Below are 17,762 nucleotides of genomic sequence, written 5' to 3'. Positions count from 1 at the left end.
TTACACAGAAATTACACGTTAAAGCACAGATTGGTTTATCTTGTGTAATGTAGCCTATCTGTTAAATGATTACTGATGATGACAGAAGAAGGTGCGCTGACAGGATGGATGACAGGTTCCTCTTTGCTGCTCAAACACTTAAGGATTAGTGACAAAATGGCTTTTTAGCCTAAATATTTAAGCACATTTTTAAGCGGAAAATCCTGCTTGAGGATTTGAGTGGTGCATCATCCGTCTGCGGTGTTCAGTTCATCCCCTGGGCTTGCAGCAATTATGCACAACTGAGGCAGAAACAAAACATAAGCTACAGTCCAGAAATAAAAGCTCAGAAGAAGAACAGAATAATATAGGCTACTCAATAGGCCTACAAAAATTCAACACCTCTGACTCTCAGCTCTGATGTGTTTATATACTCCTTAGGTTTTCTTGATCCTGGTTTCATTTTTATGATGACAGGCTTGTACTACAACTAATGATTATTTTGCAGATCATATTCTCGATTAACCATGTTGTGTATAAAATGTGTACAACAAACAATGTGACTCAAATTCTCAGAACCCAAAATAAGTTTATTTTGTTCGACCTACATTCCAATACGTTATTTATTAAACAGAAAAACAGCTGGATTCACAAACGTTTAGGGAATTTTACGTCAAAATTACGAATTATATAACAGATAATTTTCTGTTTATTTATGCTTTCAACTCTATAGCAGGCAAAGTCATAATTTGATAGAATTTTATTTCATAAATATGTAATATATATTAAGTCATAAATATTGAACACGAAAGCTCCATGGTCTCCCAGGACGTCTTCACGTCTCTCTCTAGCTCTCTCTCACACACACATCATCCGCTTCCATTTCTCTACTCAGGTGTGCGATCAGCAGGAGGTGTGCCGAGCGCCAAACCCAAACTTTTTACGCACCCGCGCTGCTGCTTCATTTTTTTCTGTGGATTTACGCAGGAGCATTAGCTGCTGCGACGTGTTCTCCAGATTACAATGGATTAACATTTTTTTCGGGAGCTGTGCTCTCACTTCCGCGGTTCCTCTTGTGTCGTGCTGCTGAGTCCTTGCGGGGAACCGATCCGACTTGGATGGCCTCCATTCCCGTTTCCGCATTCCGGCAGCTGTGGTGCGCACTGCAGGCGCCGAGCTGAGGTCCATGAGCTCAACAGAAAAAAAACCGGTTCCTCCGGCTAGTCTACCCAACTACTGCAGACGGTGCATTATGTTCCCATTCAGAGGTAAAAAGAGAAACCGGAGGATTGAACGGGTAATGCCTATAGACTATAAAAAGCCGTTTTTAGCGGACTGATAAAGCCTTCAGCACATCTTATTGGTTGGTATTGTAATAAACCTGCCGCCCGGATCCTTCATGTCCCGGGATGGAGAGTTGCTGTCGCTCCTGTATGCCCTGTTTAGATCGGCTCTGGAATTGGATATGGTCAGACTTTCGCTACCCAAATATCCCCAATAATCACCATGTCATTGCCAATCCGGTCGCGCATTCGGCGGAGATCCGCACCGTGTCCGGTGACATCCACGTCCCGTCACCCAAGAAGCGGCCGGTGCAGCTGTATGCGGCTCTCTTCGACTTCGTGGCCCGCAGCGACGACGAGCTGACGGTGAAGGAAGGGGACAAGCTGTCGGTGATTGAGAAACGGGGGGAGTACGTGCTGGCCAAAAAGCTGACTGGTTCTCTTGAGTCCGGACTGATCCCGGCGAACTACGTGGCTCTGCTGCAGGACGAGTTCGCCAAACACAAGTGAGTTATACATACGTCATCTACTCTTAATATATACTCTCACAGACCTTCTTTTATCCAGGTGTCGCCTGCTGATATGGCAACTGGATTCTGATGGGTCAGATACATATGATAGCCTAACTTATACATTCGAAGGGCATGACTGACAGACATTAAAGGGACTGAAAATGAAACTACTCCAGGTAGCCCACTGTATCCGTTTCCATTTTCACTTTCTTGTGGAATTTAGATTTGGAGAAAGTTTATTTCTAGAAAAGTCCCCAAAGAAAACTGGGATATCCTGATGACTGACGTCTGTTTTGAAAGACATTCTACTGTTGATGGGATCAGAATGGCATTCTGAGCTGCTCCCTCTGTCAGGACTAATTTATAATTCCAGCAATAAGTATAATCACAAGAACTAAATACTGAACTTGGAGGCTGCTGACATGTTAGCATTAAAAGAACAACTCTGCTTTTGAAATAAAGCAGTCAGACTCTTCTGGTGGACAAGACTGGGGATAAAGCTGTAGCTGAGAGTCTGTATGTACTGAAGCTTTGCAGATGCAGGTCGTCCATTATTCATTCAGCCTGCAGGGAATCATCAGGTTTCAGGCCATCTCGCTCAGCCTGTGCTCACCTTGCTGACCTGACATTGCTGAAGCTGAGGACCAGTAGCTAGTGTTTCAGCAGCAAAAGCATCACTGATTCCTTATATAATTTTATAAGTTTTATAATATGTTACAACCAATATTATTACATCATTAGAGTCACAAATTTAAGAGTTAAAGAGTAAACATCCTAAAATGGAGAGAAATAGGGAAACCTTTATGACAGCCATAAAGATAAGATACCCAGTGTTTTGTATTATAATCCTGCTGTTAGTCTTGGCAGTGAGTATATGCTGACCCCATTGTGCTTCCTGCTATTCATTATCCTGTAACATCACTTAAACATCCCTGAAAACAGAGACATTTACCTTTATCATTACGTGCCAGATCACGTCCTATTTACTATAATTTCTATGATCTTTTTTGAAAAAAAAAAAAAAAAAGCCTTGGAAGGAGCAGACTATGTGAAATGAAAAAACTAATTTACCTACACTTTAACACCCCCAAAGCAGGGATTAAAAATGTGGCTGGATATTCTAATTAATGGCACAGAAACAATTCTATAGAATACAAGGCTACTCCTCTTCATAGTTTCTCACACAAGAATTTGTTTTGTGGAAAATGTCACAGATAAGAAAATGCTTCTGTAATTGCAGTGCTTGCCTGAAAATAAATTTAATTTTTTTTCAGTGTCAGTGTGATCCAGTTATAGTTTTCTGTACATCAACTGGTACGATTCAAACAGAAACTGCTCATATGGCCTTCTTTTAGATGTAAACAAATAAAAGGTAAAAAAAAAAACAATGTTTCTCAGGTTGTAGCCCACATCATAATCAATTAAGTCCGTGACAAACTAATACTTCCAAAATTATAGGAAAAATTAGAAGTAATAAAAAGAATAATAATCAGAGTTACATAATTAGTCATTACATTTTGTCTGTAGGGAGCCCGCAGTGCCAGATCTCCCAGTCCTGATCTATACCCTTAGATTTACAGTAACTTCATTGTATTTTTAGGGCTTCAAATAATGGTCACTTTCCTTGTTGAACAATCACAAACTTATTTTATTAATAAATTAACCATTGTCTATAAAAGTAAAGTCTTAACTCATGAGTCTTAGCTCAAAAAATATTTCATTTAAAATACAGAGTAATAAAGCAGTAAAGCAGTATATCCTCAGAACCAGCAAATGGTTGGCATAAAAAAATGACTGAATCAATTTGTTATAATATGTTGGAGTCTTTCCTGGTGCCTGAGTAACTGCTTCAGTTGTTAGTTTCAGTGAAACCTGAGTATCATGGAGAACTGACCCGCCTTCCCTCATCGTTTATGTAAATACAGGTCATTTTCTGATTCCTGAGCAAACAAGTAGGACTTCACAACTGTACCTATGAAAACCTTTTTGCCCTTATGTTTTATTCTAGAGAATTCCACCAACATATATAGTTCTATATGCAAACAGTGGATTCTTTGAGATGTGTTCTTGTAATTGGCTCATATCCTGTAGGTTCCTAGTTTAAAAAAGTTGTCAGTGAAGACTTGTTTCAGCTCACTGGACTAGTCAGTAAAATTGTGTGGTTGTATGTTTGTAAAATGTTTATTTTCTTCACTCTTTGAATCACAGTGTGTGTGTGTGTGTGCGCTCATACTATATATTTTGCATGTGGCTTCTGTGTGTCTGCTTTGACATGTAATGCATTGTTCTTCCTGCGTGTCACACCAATCTTTCAGGGATTTATTCCCATGCCACTCTACCTTCATTATGCATTTGTTTGTGTTAAAGTCTTTCTCGTACCATCTGATTCATTCTTCTGTCTTTCCCTGTCCATCCTCTGTGCCCACCTGTTTACTGTCCAGGTGGTATTATGGGAATATAAACCGTGTGAAAGCTGAGAAGCTGCTTCTCGCACCGCAAAACAAAGATGGCTCCTTCCTGGTTCGCATTAGTGAGAGTCACAGTGATGAGTACACAATCTCTGGTAAGCACCACTGCAACTTTTATCCATCTATCTCTGTATCTTCAACAGTGATCTCTGCCCTTCCCCAGTTCTTATATACCTTTGCACCTGCTTTCTTCTCTTCATTCTTGGCCCTATTTCAGATCTTATATATTTTATAATATACCATTAAATATTATTAACTACATGTGCAACAATCAAAGGTGTATTTCAGGGAAAAAGACAGAAAAATCCAATTCTTGGTTTGTTAAGAGTTGATTAACAGTGTCTGCCAACTCCAAGCAAACAAAAACCACTGTAATCAGATTGTGAATCAAATACTGCTAAAACTCTAAACTGCACAACAGCTTGTTTTTTTTTTATTGAGAGACTCCATGTTGTGTTGGCCAAGAGAGCACTACCCTATTAAAAATAAAAGCATATACAAATTGAAAGATCACAAGCACTGAAGAAAAGAATCTGCAGCATTTTCAGCAACACATACTGTACATCACGTTTAAATTTAAAAACACAACCTAACTGAAAAACAAATCTACTGATTTGACAACATATATGCGTAGGTGCTTTCACAGCCACATGGACACCGTTTCCCACAATTCCCACTGATTTGACAACATATATGCGTAGGTGCTTTCACAGCCACATGGACACCGTTTCCCACAATTCCCACTATTGTCAACACATTCACACATTACAGTATGTCAACAGAACACAGTGAAAGCAGGATATGATGTTATGTAACCCTGCCCACAAAACCACAGAACTATTTGTCTATCATTGCCTGTGCTCTGCAAAGGAAAAACAAAAGAAAGCAAACCTTAACACATGCCCTGGTTTATTGTAAGCTACAGTCAATTTCAGCCAGCTCCCCTGGATTTTTCAAATTCAAACTACATGTGCAACTTCTCTGTTTTCCATTGTTCACACGTTGGACTAAACAGATACATTGGACTTCAATCTAACTGAGAAGTTAACAGGCTGTACATACACAGATGAGCTCCAACATAAAAAATCTGGCATGTGAAGTGAATAACATTGATTATCTTGTTACACTGGCACCTGGCAGGCAGTGGGATATATTAGGCAGCAAGTAAACAGTCAGCCCTTACAGTTTATGTGCTGGAAGCAGGAACATTGATATGACTCTTGAGTCATACTCTTGAAAATCACTCTTGAGTGATTTTATCAATGACTTAATTGTGATGGCTAGATGACTGGGTCAGAACATCTGTAGAACAGCAGGTGTTGTGCCTGGTGCAATTCATCCTTCCATCCATCCATTTTCTATACCTGCTTATTCCTTAACCAGGGTCATGGGGTTCTGCTGGAGCCTATCCCAGCTCTCGTTCAGGTGGAAGGCAGGGGTACATCCTGGACAGGTCACCAGTCCATCACAGGGCCACATATAGACACACAAAGACAACAACCACACACACTCACACTCACTCCTATGGGCAATTTAGAGTCATCAATCAATCTAACATGCATGTTTTTGGACTGTGGGAGGAAACCAGAGTACCTGGAGTAAATCCATGCAAGCACGGGGAGAACATGCAAACTCCACACAGAAAGGCCGGGTTGTGAACCAATGACCTTCTTGCTGTGAGGCAACAGTGCTAACCTAGTGACATTCAATGATGGAATATACATGTGAGGAGGGAGGAGAGGAAGAGAGGGGAAGGGAAGGGAAGGGAGGGGAGGGGTAGGGTAGCTCAGCTCAGTGCACCGATGGAGAGTCCTCAGGCAGTTTAGGCCTATAGCAGCATAACTAAGGGATGGTTCAGGGTTACCTGAATATACAGTGGGTACGGAAAGTATTCAGACCCCTTTAAATTTTTCACTCTTTGTGTCATTGCAGCCATTTTCCAAAATCAAAAAAGTTCATTTTATTTCTCATTAATGTACACTCAGCACCCCATCTTGACAGAAAAAAACAGAAATGTAGAAATTTTTGCAAATTTGTTAAAAAAGAAAAACTGAAATATCACATGGTCATAAGTATTCAGACCCTTTGCAGTGACACTCATATTTAACTCACATGCTGTCCATTTCTTCTGATCCTCCTTGAGATGGTTCTGCTCCTTCATTGGAGTCCAGCTGTGTTTAATTAAACTGATTGGACTTGATTAGGAAAGGCACACACCTGTCTATATAAGACCTTACAGCTCACAGTGCATGTCAGAGCAAATGAGAATCATGAGGTTGAAGGAACTGCCCAAGGAGCTCAGAGACAGAATTGTGGCACGGCACAGATCTGGCCAAGGTTACAAAAGAATTTCTGCAGCACTCAAGGTTCCTAAGAGCACAGTGGCCTCCATAATCCTCAAATGGAAAAAGTTTGGGACAACCAGAACTCTTCCTAGACCTGGCCGTCCAGCCAAACTGAGCAATCGTGGGAGAAGAGCCCTGGTGAAAGAGGTAAAGAAGAACCCAAAGATCACTGTGGCTGAGCTCCAGAGATGCAGTAGGGAGATGGGAGAAAGTTCCACAAAGTCAACTATCACTGCAGCCCTCCACCAGTCGGGGCTTTATGGCAGAGGGGCCCGATGGAAGCCTCTCCTCAGTGCAAGACACATGAAAGCCGGCATAGAGTTTGCCAAAAACCACATGTCCACTGATAGTGGAGGGCAGCCGCTTCAATCCCACTCCCTACCAAATTGATCATGTTGTTGACAGCGCTGTAACCTACCTGCGTGAAATGCTAGATTCTGTAGCCCCTCTGAAAAAGAAGTTAGTGAATCATAGAAGACTAGCCCCATGGTATAATTTACATATTCGTACCTTAAAGCAGGCATCACGAAGGCTGGAAAGGAAGTGGCGTTCCACAAACTTAGAGGAAATTTTTCTAGCCTGGAAAAACAGTCTACTAACATATAAAAAAGCTCTCCGTAAAGCCAGAACTGCATACTATTCATCACTAATCGAGGAAAATAAGAACAATCCCAGGTTTCTTTTCAGCACTGTAGCCAGGCTGACAAAAAGTCACAGCTCTGTTGAGCCCAGTGTTCCCTTAGCTGTCAGCAGTGATGAATTTATGAGTTTCTTTACAAATAAAATCACAACTATTAGAGATAAAATTCAGCAGATGCTTCCTATACCTGCAATAAATGAATCTTCTACTACAGTAGCTCTTGAATCATCTGTAGGACCTCAGTTATGTTTAGACTGCTTCTCTCCCATAGATCTCTCTGAATTTACATCAGTAGTTGCTTCATCGAAATCATCAACGTGTCTCTTAGACCCCATCCCGACTAGACTGCTTAAAGGCACCCTGCCATTAATGAACTCATCTTTATTGGACTTGGTAAATTTATCTCTAGTATCAGGCTACGTACCACAGGCCTTTAAGACTGCAGTAATCAAACCTTTACTCAAAAAGCCTAGTCTTGATCCAGGAGTCTTGGCTAATTATAGACCAATATCCAACTTGCCATTTATTTCTAAAATCCTAGAAAAAGCTGTTGCTAAGCAGCTATCAGACCACTTACACAGGAATGAACTATTTGAAGATTTTCAATCAGGATTTAGAGCACATCATAGTACAGAAACAGCACTGTTGAAAGTTACCAACGATCTTCTCTTAGCCTCAGAGTCCTGACAGGAACTAGCAAGAGAGATCATATTTCTCCTATATTGGCTTCTCTTCATTGGCTCCCTGTAAAATATAGAATAGAATTTAAAATCCTTCTTCTCACATACAAATCCCTTCATAATCAAGCTCCTTCATACCTTAAAGACCTCATAGTACCATATTATCCCAATAGACCACTTCGCTCTCAGAGTGCAGGTCTACTTGTGGTTCCCAGAGTTTCCAAAAGCAGACTGGGAGGCAGAGCCTTTAGTTATCAAGCTCCTCTCCTATGGAGCCAGCTCCCAGCCTGGGTTCAGGAGGCAGACACTCTCTATACTTTTAAGGCTAGACTTAAAACCTTCCTCTTTGACAAAGCATATAGTTAGGACCATCCCTTAGTTATGCTGCTATAGGCCTAGACTGCCCGAGGACCATCGGTGCACTGAGCTCCCCTACCCTAACCCTCCCCTCCCTTCTCTTCTCTCCTCCCACCTCATGTATATTCCACCATTGAATGTTACTAACCTTGTGCTCTCTCTCTCCCCTAGTTTGTGCTCTCTCCCTCTCTCTCTGTTCTGTCTGTACCTTCTGCAGGTGTCCCTGGTCCTGGAGCTGTATATAGCTGATGTGCAGTTACTGGTCCCACCAACCTGCAGTGTCTATTTGTTGTTTATTGTTGCTGTTCTTTTCTCTCTGCTCTATCCACTCACCCCAACCGGTCGAGGCAGATGGCCGCCCAAACTGAGCCCGGTTCTGCTGGAGGTTTTTTCTTCCGTTAAAGGGAGTTTTTTTCCTCTCCACTGTCGCCAAGTGCTTGCTCATAAGGGAATTGTTGGGTTTTTAGTTTTAGTTTTTGGAAAGTGCCTTGAGATGATTTGTATTGTGATTTGGTGCTATACAAATAAAATTGAATTGAATTGAATTGAATTGAATTGAAGATACTGTATGAATACAATTTTTTTTGATGGTCTTTTGATGCTGTGGTTTTGACTATAAGTGAAATTTAACAGACAACGTATGATAACAGCAGCCCTTCTGTCTTTACAGCTCGCAGCAGTGAGGGGAAAGTGTACCACTTCAGGATCCAGCGCTCATCCATTGGTGCATACTTTGTCTCAGATAAGCTCTCCTTTGCCACACTGGGAGAGCTCATCTCCTACTACCAGAAAAACCCTCGCAACCTGGGGGTGTTGCTGGTGGAACCCTGTGCCCAGCAGGTAGGATACACAGAGAGCATACAAAAAGGCAAAATGTTTTTACTTTAGAAAATTATCCCCAGACTGTGGGCAACAACAATGCTGTGAGAGTACTGGGAGAGAATCGAAAAATTAGAGTTGTGGGCTGCTGAACAAATCTCTAAAACTCTAAGATCACAAGATTCAATTCCATTCAATTCAATTTTATTTGTATTGCACCAAATCACAATACAAATCATCTCAAGGCACTTTACAAAAACAAAAAAAAAAAAACCAACAAATCCCTTATGAGCAAGCACTTGGCGACAGTGGAGAGGAAAACTCCCTTTAACGGAAGAAAAAAACCTACCATCGGTAGGCCTCGACCTACCGACCGGTTGTGGTGAGTGGATAGAGCAGTGAGAAAAGAACAGCAACAATAAACAACTGCAGGTTGGTGGGGCCAGTAATTGCACATCAGTGATATACAGCTCCAAGACCAGGGACACCCGCAGAAGGTACAGAGAGAGGGAGAGAGCACAAGGTTAGTGACATTCAATGGTGGACTATACAGGGGTTGGACAATGAAACTGAAACAGTGGCCAATTTAGTGTTGGAGGTTTCATGGCTAACTTTGTCCAGCCTGGTGGGTTAGGGTAGGGGAGCTCAGTGCACCGATGGTCCTCGTGCAGTCTAGGCCTATAGCAGCATAACTAAGGGATGGTTCCAGTCCTAACTATATGCTTTGTCAAAGAGGAAGGTTTTAAGTCTAGTCTTAAAAGTACAGAGAGTGTCTGCCTCCTGCACCCAGACTGGGAGCTAGTTCCACAGGAGAGGAGCTTGATAGCTAAAGGCTCTGCCTCCAATTCTGCTTTTGGAAAATCTGAGAACCACAAGTACTGTACCTGCACTCTGAGCGCGAAGTGCTCTATTGGGATAATATTGTACTATGAGGTCTTTAAGGTATGAAGGAGCTTGATCATGAAAGAATTTATATGTGCGAAGAAGGATTTTAAATTCTATTCTGGATTTTACAGGGAGCCAATGAAGAGAAGCTAATATAGTAGAAATATGATTTCTCTGGCTAGTTCCTGTCAGGACTCTGGCTGCGGCATTCTGATTAACTGGAGGCTTTCTATGGAGATACTGGGACATCCAGATAGTAATGAGTTACAGTAATCTAGCCTTGAGGTAACAAATGCATGGACTAGTTTTTCTGCATCATTTTGAGACAGGATGTTCCTAATTTTGGCAATGTTGCGCAGGTGATCGAAGGCATTTCTAGAGATTTGTTTCATGTGTGAGTTAAAGGACATGTCCTGGTCAAAAATAACTTCAAGGTTTTTCACAGTAGTGCTGGAGGCCAGGGCTATGCCATCTAAAGTAGCTATAATTTTAGAAAAGTTATTTCTGAGGTTTTTAGGCCCAAATAAAAAAAAACGTCATTTTTTTCTGAATTTAAAAGTAGAAAGTTACTGATCATCCACGCCTTTATGTCCCAAAACCGTTCCCTGTGGGGTCCCAAATACAATAACTTCTGTTATCTCTGAATTTAAAATTAGAAGGTTACTGGTCATCCAGGCCTTTATGTCAGTTAGACACGCTGGAAGTCTGGTTAACTGGTTTGTGTTAACAGGGTTCATAGATTGATACAGAGTGTCATCTGCATAGCAGTGGTAATTAATAGAGTGCTTCCTAATGACATTGCATAAAGGAAGCATGTACAGGGTGAACAGAATCATTCCTAGGACAGAGCCTTTTGGAACTCCATAACTAACTTTTGTGCGTGTGGAAGGTTTATCATGGACATGAACAAACTGGAATCTGTCCGATAAATAGGACTGGAACCATTTTAATGCTGTTCCTCTGATATCAGTCACATGCTCCAATCTCTGTAATAGATGTTGTGGTCAATAATGTCGAATGCAGCACTAAGGTCTAGGAGGACAAGTATAGAAACAAGTCCAAATCTTCAAATAGTTCATTCCTGTTATTCCTGATTATAAATACTGTAAATGCCAAGACAGGTTTTCTGGCACTCCCAATTAAAGTAATAATTAACTCTAAGAACAATGATGTGATACTTGATGAACACAAGTTTCTAGAATGTGAAGATAATAATGTAGATATAATACCATAATAATAACAATATAATGATATAAAATTAGTGTATAAATATTATGTGTTATTTGACACACAAACTCACCAACAATTATAGAATCACATTAATTAAAATGGATAGAAATGGCATTTAGGTGTGTCATTATTACAAAACCTACATTGTAGCCAGTGATGCTGCAAAGAATAAAGTCCAAAAAAGCTTTTGAATTTGTCTTTCTACTGTTTTGTTATTGAAGGTCAAAATATGCTTTATATGTGTAAATAAATACCAAGAGGCAAACATTTTTGTTAGTGTAAATTAACAAGATAATAAAATACTTGCAACAGTTTTAGAATAAGAGCACGTGGCAGTACAGTAATTACACGCACTATCTGCCCTGCAGTTTAAATTAAACCCCCAACAATCAGTATTCTTTATTTGTGGCTCATCAGTTTGAGCCCAGCGGGATCCAACAGAGCAGATCTCATAGAGCTTCAGGAGACATTTCACTGCAAATCAAGACTCTTCTGTCTTTTGACAGAATGATACGACAATTGTAAAGTCATGTTCAAGAACAAAGGAAAACTATGTTACAAGGTAACTGTATTATGACAACCACAGCTTTCCCCAAATAGCTAAGAAGTATTTTAGAAAACATTTCCTCTAATATAGGACACTAAATGATTCCTCCTTCTTCTCTCTTCCCTTCCAGTAGAGGCTGTGAATCTGAGGCCATATACACACTAAGGCAGAAACACTCATACATCATATGCACAAATTCAAATATAGTGCACAGATGCAGTACATGAGGTATAGCAGGTCACCAAGGAATCTTTTCTATGTTACTGTCGTGGTCTGAAGATTTGAGTTCCGGTTATGGACTTTTATTTTGGTTGCTGATTTCCTGTATGTCACTAATGTAGTTATAGATAGTTTTATGTTCGTTTGTAAGATTAGTTTCACCTGTGTTCTGTTAGCCTTGTGCTCCTAGTATACATATACTGTACCTCCGGAGTTCCTTTGTTCTTTGTTGGAGTCTTAACATTATGTTTGTTCTTGTAACGTCCTTGTTGAGAGGAAGTTAGAGTTTGTTGTCGCAGGGTGGCGAGGTTAGTTTGTACACTGAGTGGCGTCAAATAAATGTTTTCTGCCTCTCCACACTGAGTGGTGGTTTATTTAGGACGGAGGATATTGTATATGTGCCCAAACCCTGGTATGTCCAGGGGAAAAAAATAAAGAACTGTTGTCCTGCATGTGGGTCCTAAACCACTCATCCCATCACTCACCTCACCTCATAACAGTTACAGATCAGGTGTTAAACTATGGGGCTACTGTGTGACCTAAATTGTAATTTCTGCTACAGGGTATAGTGCCCCTGAAAACTCTTTTAATCATACTTTGTTGCATGTTTGATGGATTTCTCCTGATGATTACATTACATTTAAATCGGGTCACAAATGTTGAAAGCCTGGATGCTTTCCAGATGTATGGTTTAGCTGCTCACAAACAAACTAAGGGCTTGAATAAGGACCTGTTCCAGTGTCTATGCAATGTGACACCACAATTCTGACATTAGAGTAAATACATTAGAGTAAATGCAAGTTAAATAAGAAATATTAGGTTAAGGGGTAAACCTGTCTCTGGCTTCTTAAATGATCAGACACAAGTCATAATTAAAATTACACATACAAAAACTACACACAACATAACGGCAAGGAGGTTAAACACATACAACACATGGGAAGCTAGTAGGCAGCTGCAAATGAACAGAGCTAACAGAAACCCCAACCCCAAACTGAGCCTGGTTCTGCTGGAGGATTCTTCCATTAAAAGGAAGTTTTTCCTCTCCACTGTCGCCAAGTGCTTGCTCATAAGGGATTTGTTGGGTTTTATGTTATATTCAGCTCTGCCATATAGAAGATATAAAGAATAGTCTCACTTTTAACCCAGACCTCACTGAAATATTTTCTTTTCTTACATTTAATTATATGATGCTCAGTATCACCAACAGCCATTCAGTTGCAGGTTCAGTAGGTCTATACACAGTCTAATTGTTGATCATTTAGGTGCTCAAACACACTATAATAAATTAGCTTTTAGAAAATAACACTTGGCATTAGACAGTCTTTAAATGTTCTACAAGTTAAATGTTCTCCCTTTAAATAGGGCTTCTAACTATATATTCACTCACTTTTTATTGACTTGGCACAAGATCTTGTTTTCAGCAATTACATAGCCAAGAGAAATTGTCAATAAAAACTGCTAAAGCATGGTTTGTAGCCTATTTATATCACCAGGACATGTCTGATTCTGCTGTTAGCTTTTAGTTTCTAAATGCAGATTTAACCTGCTGTTTAAATGTCTAATAAGACGTCTGCTGGACAGTGTCAGAGCACAAGAGATCAAGTTTGTCAATCCTAAAGCTGTTAGCGAGGTTATGTTTTGCAGAGTTAACACGGATGGCAGGGGAGGACAGGAGAGGAGAGGAGAGGAGAGGAGAGGAGAGGAGAAGAGATCTTTCTTACTAATTTCTCTCAGAACTCTTGTCTGCAGCATTCTGGATTAACTGGGGGCTTTTTATTGAGTTAATGGAACATCCCTATAATAATGATTTACAGTAATCTAGTCCTGAAGTAACAAATACAGTGGGTACGGAAAGTATTCAGACCCCTTTAAATTTTTCACTCTTTGTGTCATTGCAGCCATTTGCCTAAATCAAAAAAGTTCATTTTATTTCTCATTAATGTACACTCAGCACCCCATCTTGACAGAAAAATACAGAAATGTAGAAATTTTTGCAAATTTATTAAAAAAGAAAAACTGAAATATCACATGGTCATAAGTATTCAGACCCTTTGCAGTGACACTCATATTTAACTCACATGCTGTCCATTTCTTCTGATCCTCCTTGAGATGGTTCTGCTCCTTCATTGGAGTCCAGCTGTGTTTAATTAAACTGATTGGACTTGATTAGGAAAGGCACACACCTGTCTATATAAGACCTTACAGCTCACAGTGCATGTCAGAGCAAATGAGAATCATGAGCTCGAAGGAACTGCCCAAGGTGCTCAGAGACAGAATTGTGGCAAGGCACAGATCTGGCCAAGGTTACAAAAGAATTTCTGCAGCACTCAAGGTTCCTAAGAGCACAGTGGCCTCCATAATCCTCAAATGGAAAAAGTTTGGGACGACCAGAACTCTTCCTAGACCTGGCCGTCCAGCCAAACTGAGCAATCATGGGAGAAGAGCCTTGGTGAGAGAGGTAAAGAAGAACCCAAAGATCACTGTGGCTGAGCTCCAGAGATGCAGTAGGGGGATGGAAGAAAGTTCCACAAAGTCAACTATCACTGCAGCCCTCCACCAGTCGGGGCTTTATGGCAGAGTGGCCCGACGGAAGCCTCTCCTCAGTGCAAGACACATGAAAGCCCGCATAGAGTTTGCCAAAAAACACATGAAGGACTCCCAGACTATGAGAAATAAGATTCTCTGGTCTGATGAGACCAAGATTGAACTTTTTGGTGTTAATTCTAAGCGGTATGTGTGGAGAAAACCAGGCACTGCTCATCACCTGCCCAATACAATCCCTACAGTGAAACATGGTGGTGGGAGCATCATGTTGTGGGGGTGTTTTTCAGCTGCAGGAACAGGACGACTGGTTGCAACTGAAGGAAAGATGAATGTAGCCAAGTACAGAGATATCCTGGAAGAAAACCTCTTCCAGAGTGCTCAGGACCTCAGACTGGGCCGAAGGTTCACCTTTCAACAGGACAATGAACCTAAGCACACAGCTAAAATAACAAAGGAGTGGCTTCGGAACAACTCTGTGACCGTTCTTGACTGGCCCAGCCAGAGCCCTGACCTAAACCCAATTGAGCATCTCTGGAGAGACCTGAAAATGGCTGTCCACCAACGTTCACCATCCAGCCTGACAGAACTGGAGAGGATCTGCAAGGAAGAATGGCAGAGGATCCCCAAATCCAGGTGTGAAAAACGTGTTGCATCATTCTCAAGAAGACTCATGGCTGTACTAGCTCAAATCGGTGCTTCTACTCAATACTGAGCACAGGGTCTGAATACTTATGACCATGTGATATTTCAGTTTTTCTTTTTTAATAAAGTTGCAAAAATTTCTACATTTCTGTTTTTTTCTGTCAAGATGGGGTGCTGAGTGTACATTAATGAGAAATAAAATGAACTTTTTTGATTTTGGCAAATGGCTGCAATGACACAAAGAGCGAAAAATTTAAAGGGGTCTGAATACTTTCCGTACCCACTGTACATGGACTAGCTTTTCCGTATCATTTTGAGACAGGATGTTCCTACATAGTGAATGGTTTAGTTGTTCTGTGCAGCTGCAGCTTCTTCAGCACAGAACACCATAATAGTTGCCTCGTTTAGACAAAAAAAAAACACACTCAAGTACATTACCCAAAACAAACTGATATGAATATAGATATTCAAATGGACAATAAAGACATTCAGTTTCAGCCGCTTGTGACAGTACATCTCAGTCCTTAAGGATCCTTGTTGCTGTTCTTTTCTGTCTCCTCTATCCACTGCAGATTGCCGCCCAAACTGAGCCTAGTTTCTTTCGTTAAAGGGAGTTTTTCCTCTCCACTGTTGCCAAGGGCGTGCGCATAATGGATGTGTTGGGATTTTTTTTGTTTGTTTTCTCTAAAGTGCCTTGAGATGATTATATTGTGATTTGCCACTATACAAATAAAATAAATTAAAATTAAAGTGAAATGAAATTTAATTGAATGAGTCTATATTACTAAAAAACAGTGCTGAGGCAACACACTTTTTGTATTGCCAAAATAACATTTAATTTTTTTATATATTACAGGATGAAATGAAGCTCAGTGTTTCAGCAGTGTTTCATACAGTATGAGTTCGTTATTCTTTCATTTACTCTACACAATGCTGCTAAAGTGTTGAGAGTTTATCAGAAGGAAAGTGTAGCCACATGTGCATAAACTGGAAATTTTAATTAGCCAAGGACAAATAGATAAATGTGAAAACATGTTTTGGCATCTTGGTTTTGGCTGTCGTTTTCCCCTTTTTGCAGCAGTATGGTGTACTCATTTTGTATTGGTACAGAGTCAGAAAACAAACAAAAAGGAAAGTCCCTATAATACATTATTTAATTTAAACCATTATTTTTAATCCACAGTCAAGGATTGTATAATTAAAATCACAATTTTTCATGTTTGTTTCACTTTCCCTTTTGCTCCACCTTAGGATTTTGACAAGAACACTGATTCCAGTTGGTTTATCATCCAAGTGTTATCTAGTGGTCCATCTAAAATATTACAGGGTTCATCCTAATTTCTTATTTACACTCCACCTTCTATTTTGCAATGTCAGAAATTATTTAATTTGATTATCTAATTAATCAAGCAATATTTAAACTGCATGATTCATCTGTTGCTACTAAGCTCCATATTATAGTGTGCAGCATCCTCATACTATAGGAAATATGAAAGTAGTCTGGATTTGCCCTGTTATCTCTGTGCAGCGGGAGCTGTTTGACATGGAGCCATGGGAGAGACCTCGAGAAGAGTTCAAACTCCACAAAAAGCTGGGAGAGGGACACTTTGGAGAGGTGTGGGAGGCTCTGTGGACCACAGAGAACAAGAAAGTGGCCATAAAGATGTTGAAGCAAGGTATGAATGCAGGATGATACTGTGACATCTAAAAATGATGTGACTGAAGATCTTTTTTGAAATCTATCTGGATATTAAAAGGTACCCTGTGTGAATTTCTACATTGCATTGCACATGATGTTAATCAAGTCATTGGCATGACTGAGTTGTGTCACCCACTTATTTGTGTACATAGATCAGAAATAAAAAGGTGACCCATTAATAGTACAAGCCTTTCATTTGAACACTGAACACTGATCATAGCTGTGGGTTGTATCACCAGAACAGTGGTTGTGTTGCTACAGGTGTTGCTGAGAAGATAAAATATATTGAAGACTAGTAAATATTTTAGTAACAAGTTGTAGATTTTTAATGGACAGACAAAGTGGAATGGAAATGATTAAGTGAGGTAAAAGGAAGGAAAGCTGCTTGAAAACGTACTAAATGAAATAAAAGTATCCTGCTGTGATTTCACTAGAAATGCTGGGGAGCACTAGATGTTTTTGGACCACAGTTGGAGGAAGTTCCCATTTTTTGGGTTGTCCACACTGCAGGAACTAAGGATGATCATAGTAGAACACAATTCTCATGGATTTTTGTAGCTTCTTCTTCTAATTCCATGGCAGCATTATTGAAATTATTTTATGTTGGACATTGCAACTTTATTTTCAACTTTGCAACTTTATTCTTGACATTCTGACTTTATGTCAAAATGATAGATTATAGAAACATCTTCCTTCTTATTTACATCCCTTAACGTGGCTCTTATGCTTCATTGTAACAGCATTAGAAAATATGAAAAAAAACCTCAAATGAACAAACACTGAACTTCAGGCTTTACTGAGCTTATCAAACCTCTGTACAAAGAAGGAAATTCAAAGAGATTTTTATGGGTCTGAGTGAAACATTTTTGGTTCTAGCCAACTTACATAACTTCAGTATTCCTACTGTCTG

The 17,762-nt window shown here is 40.1% G+C and overlaps 1 protein-coding gene across 1 annotated transcript in view; it reads left to right on the top strand.

Moving 5' to 3' along the window:
- The first annotated feature begins 842 nt into the window (after positions 1 to 842).
- The window catches only part of srms (src-related kinase lacking C-terminal regulatory tyrosine and N-terminal myristylation sites), a 34,709-nt gene continuing 17,789 nt past the window's right edge, over positions 843 to 17,762 (top strand). Inside the window, exons 1-4 of the mRNA XM_026333003.1 lie at positions 843 to 1,768; positions 4,216 to 4,337; positions 8,935 to 9,104; positions 16,682 to 16,829. Coding sequence (XP_026188788.1) covers positions 1,389 to 1,768; positions 4,216 to 4,337; positions 8,935 to 9,104; positions 16,682 to 16,829 — 820 coding nt within the window. The 5' untranslated portion in view covers positions 843 to 1,388. The remainder of the gene's footprint in view (positions 1,769 to 4,215; positions 4,338 to 8,934; positions 9,105 to 16,681; positions 16,830 to 17,762) is intronic.

This window comes from Mastacembelus armatus, chromosome 7, assembly GCF_900324485.2.
Source record: "Mastacembelus armatus chromosome 7, fMasArm1.2, whole genome shotgun sequence".
NCBI classification, from domain to species: domain Eukaryota; kingdom Metazoa; phylum Chordata; class Actinopteri; order Synbranchiformes; family Mastacembelidae; genus Mastacembelus; species Mastacembelus armatus.
The sequence above is the reverse complement of the archived record's forward strand: the minus strand, read 5'-3'. Positions and strand labels throughout refer to the sequence as shown.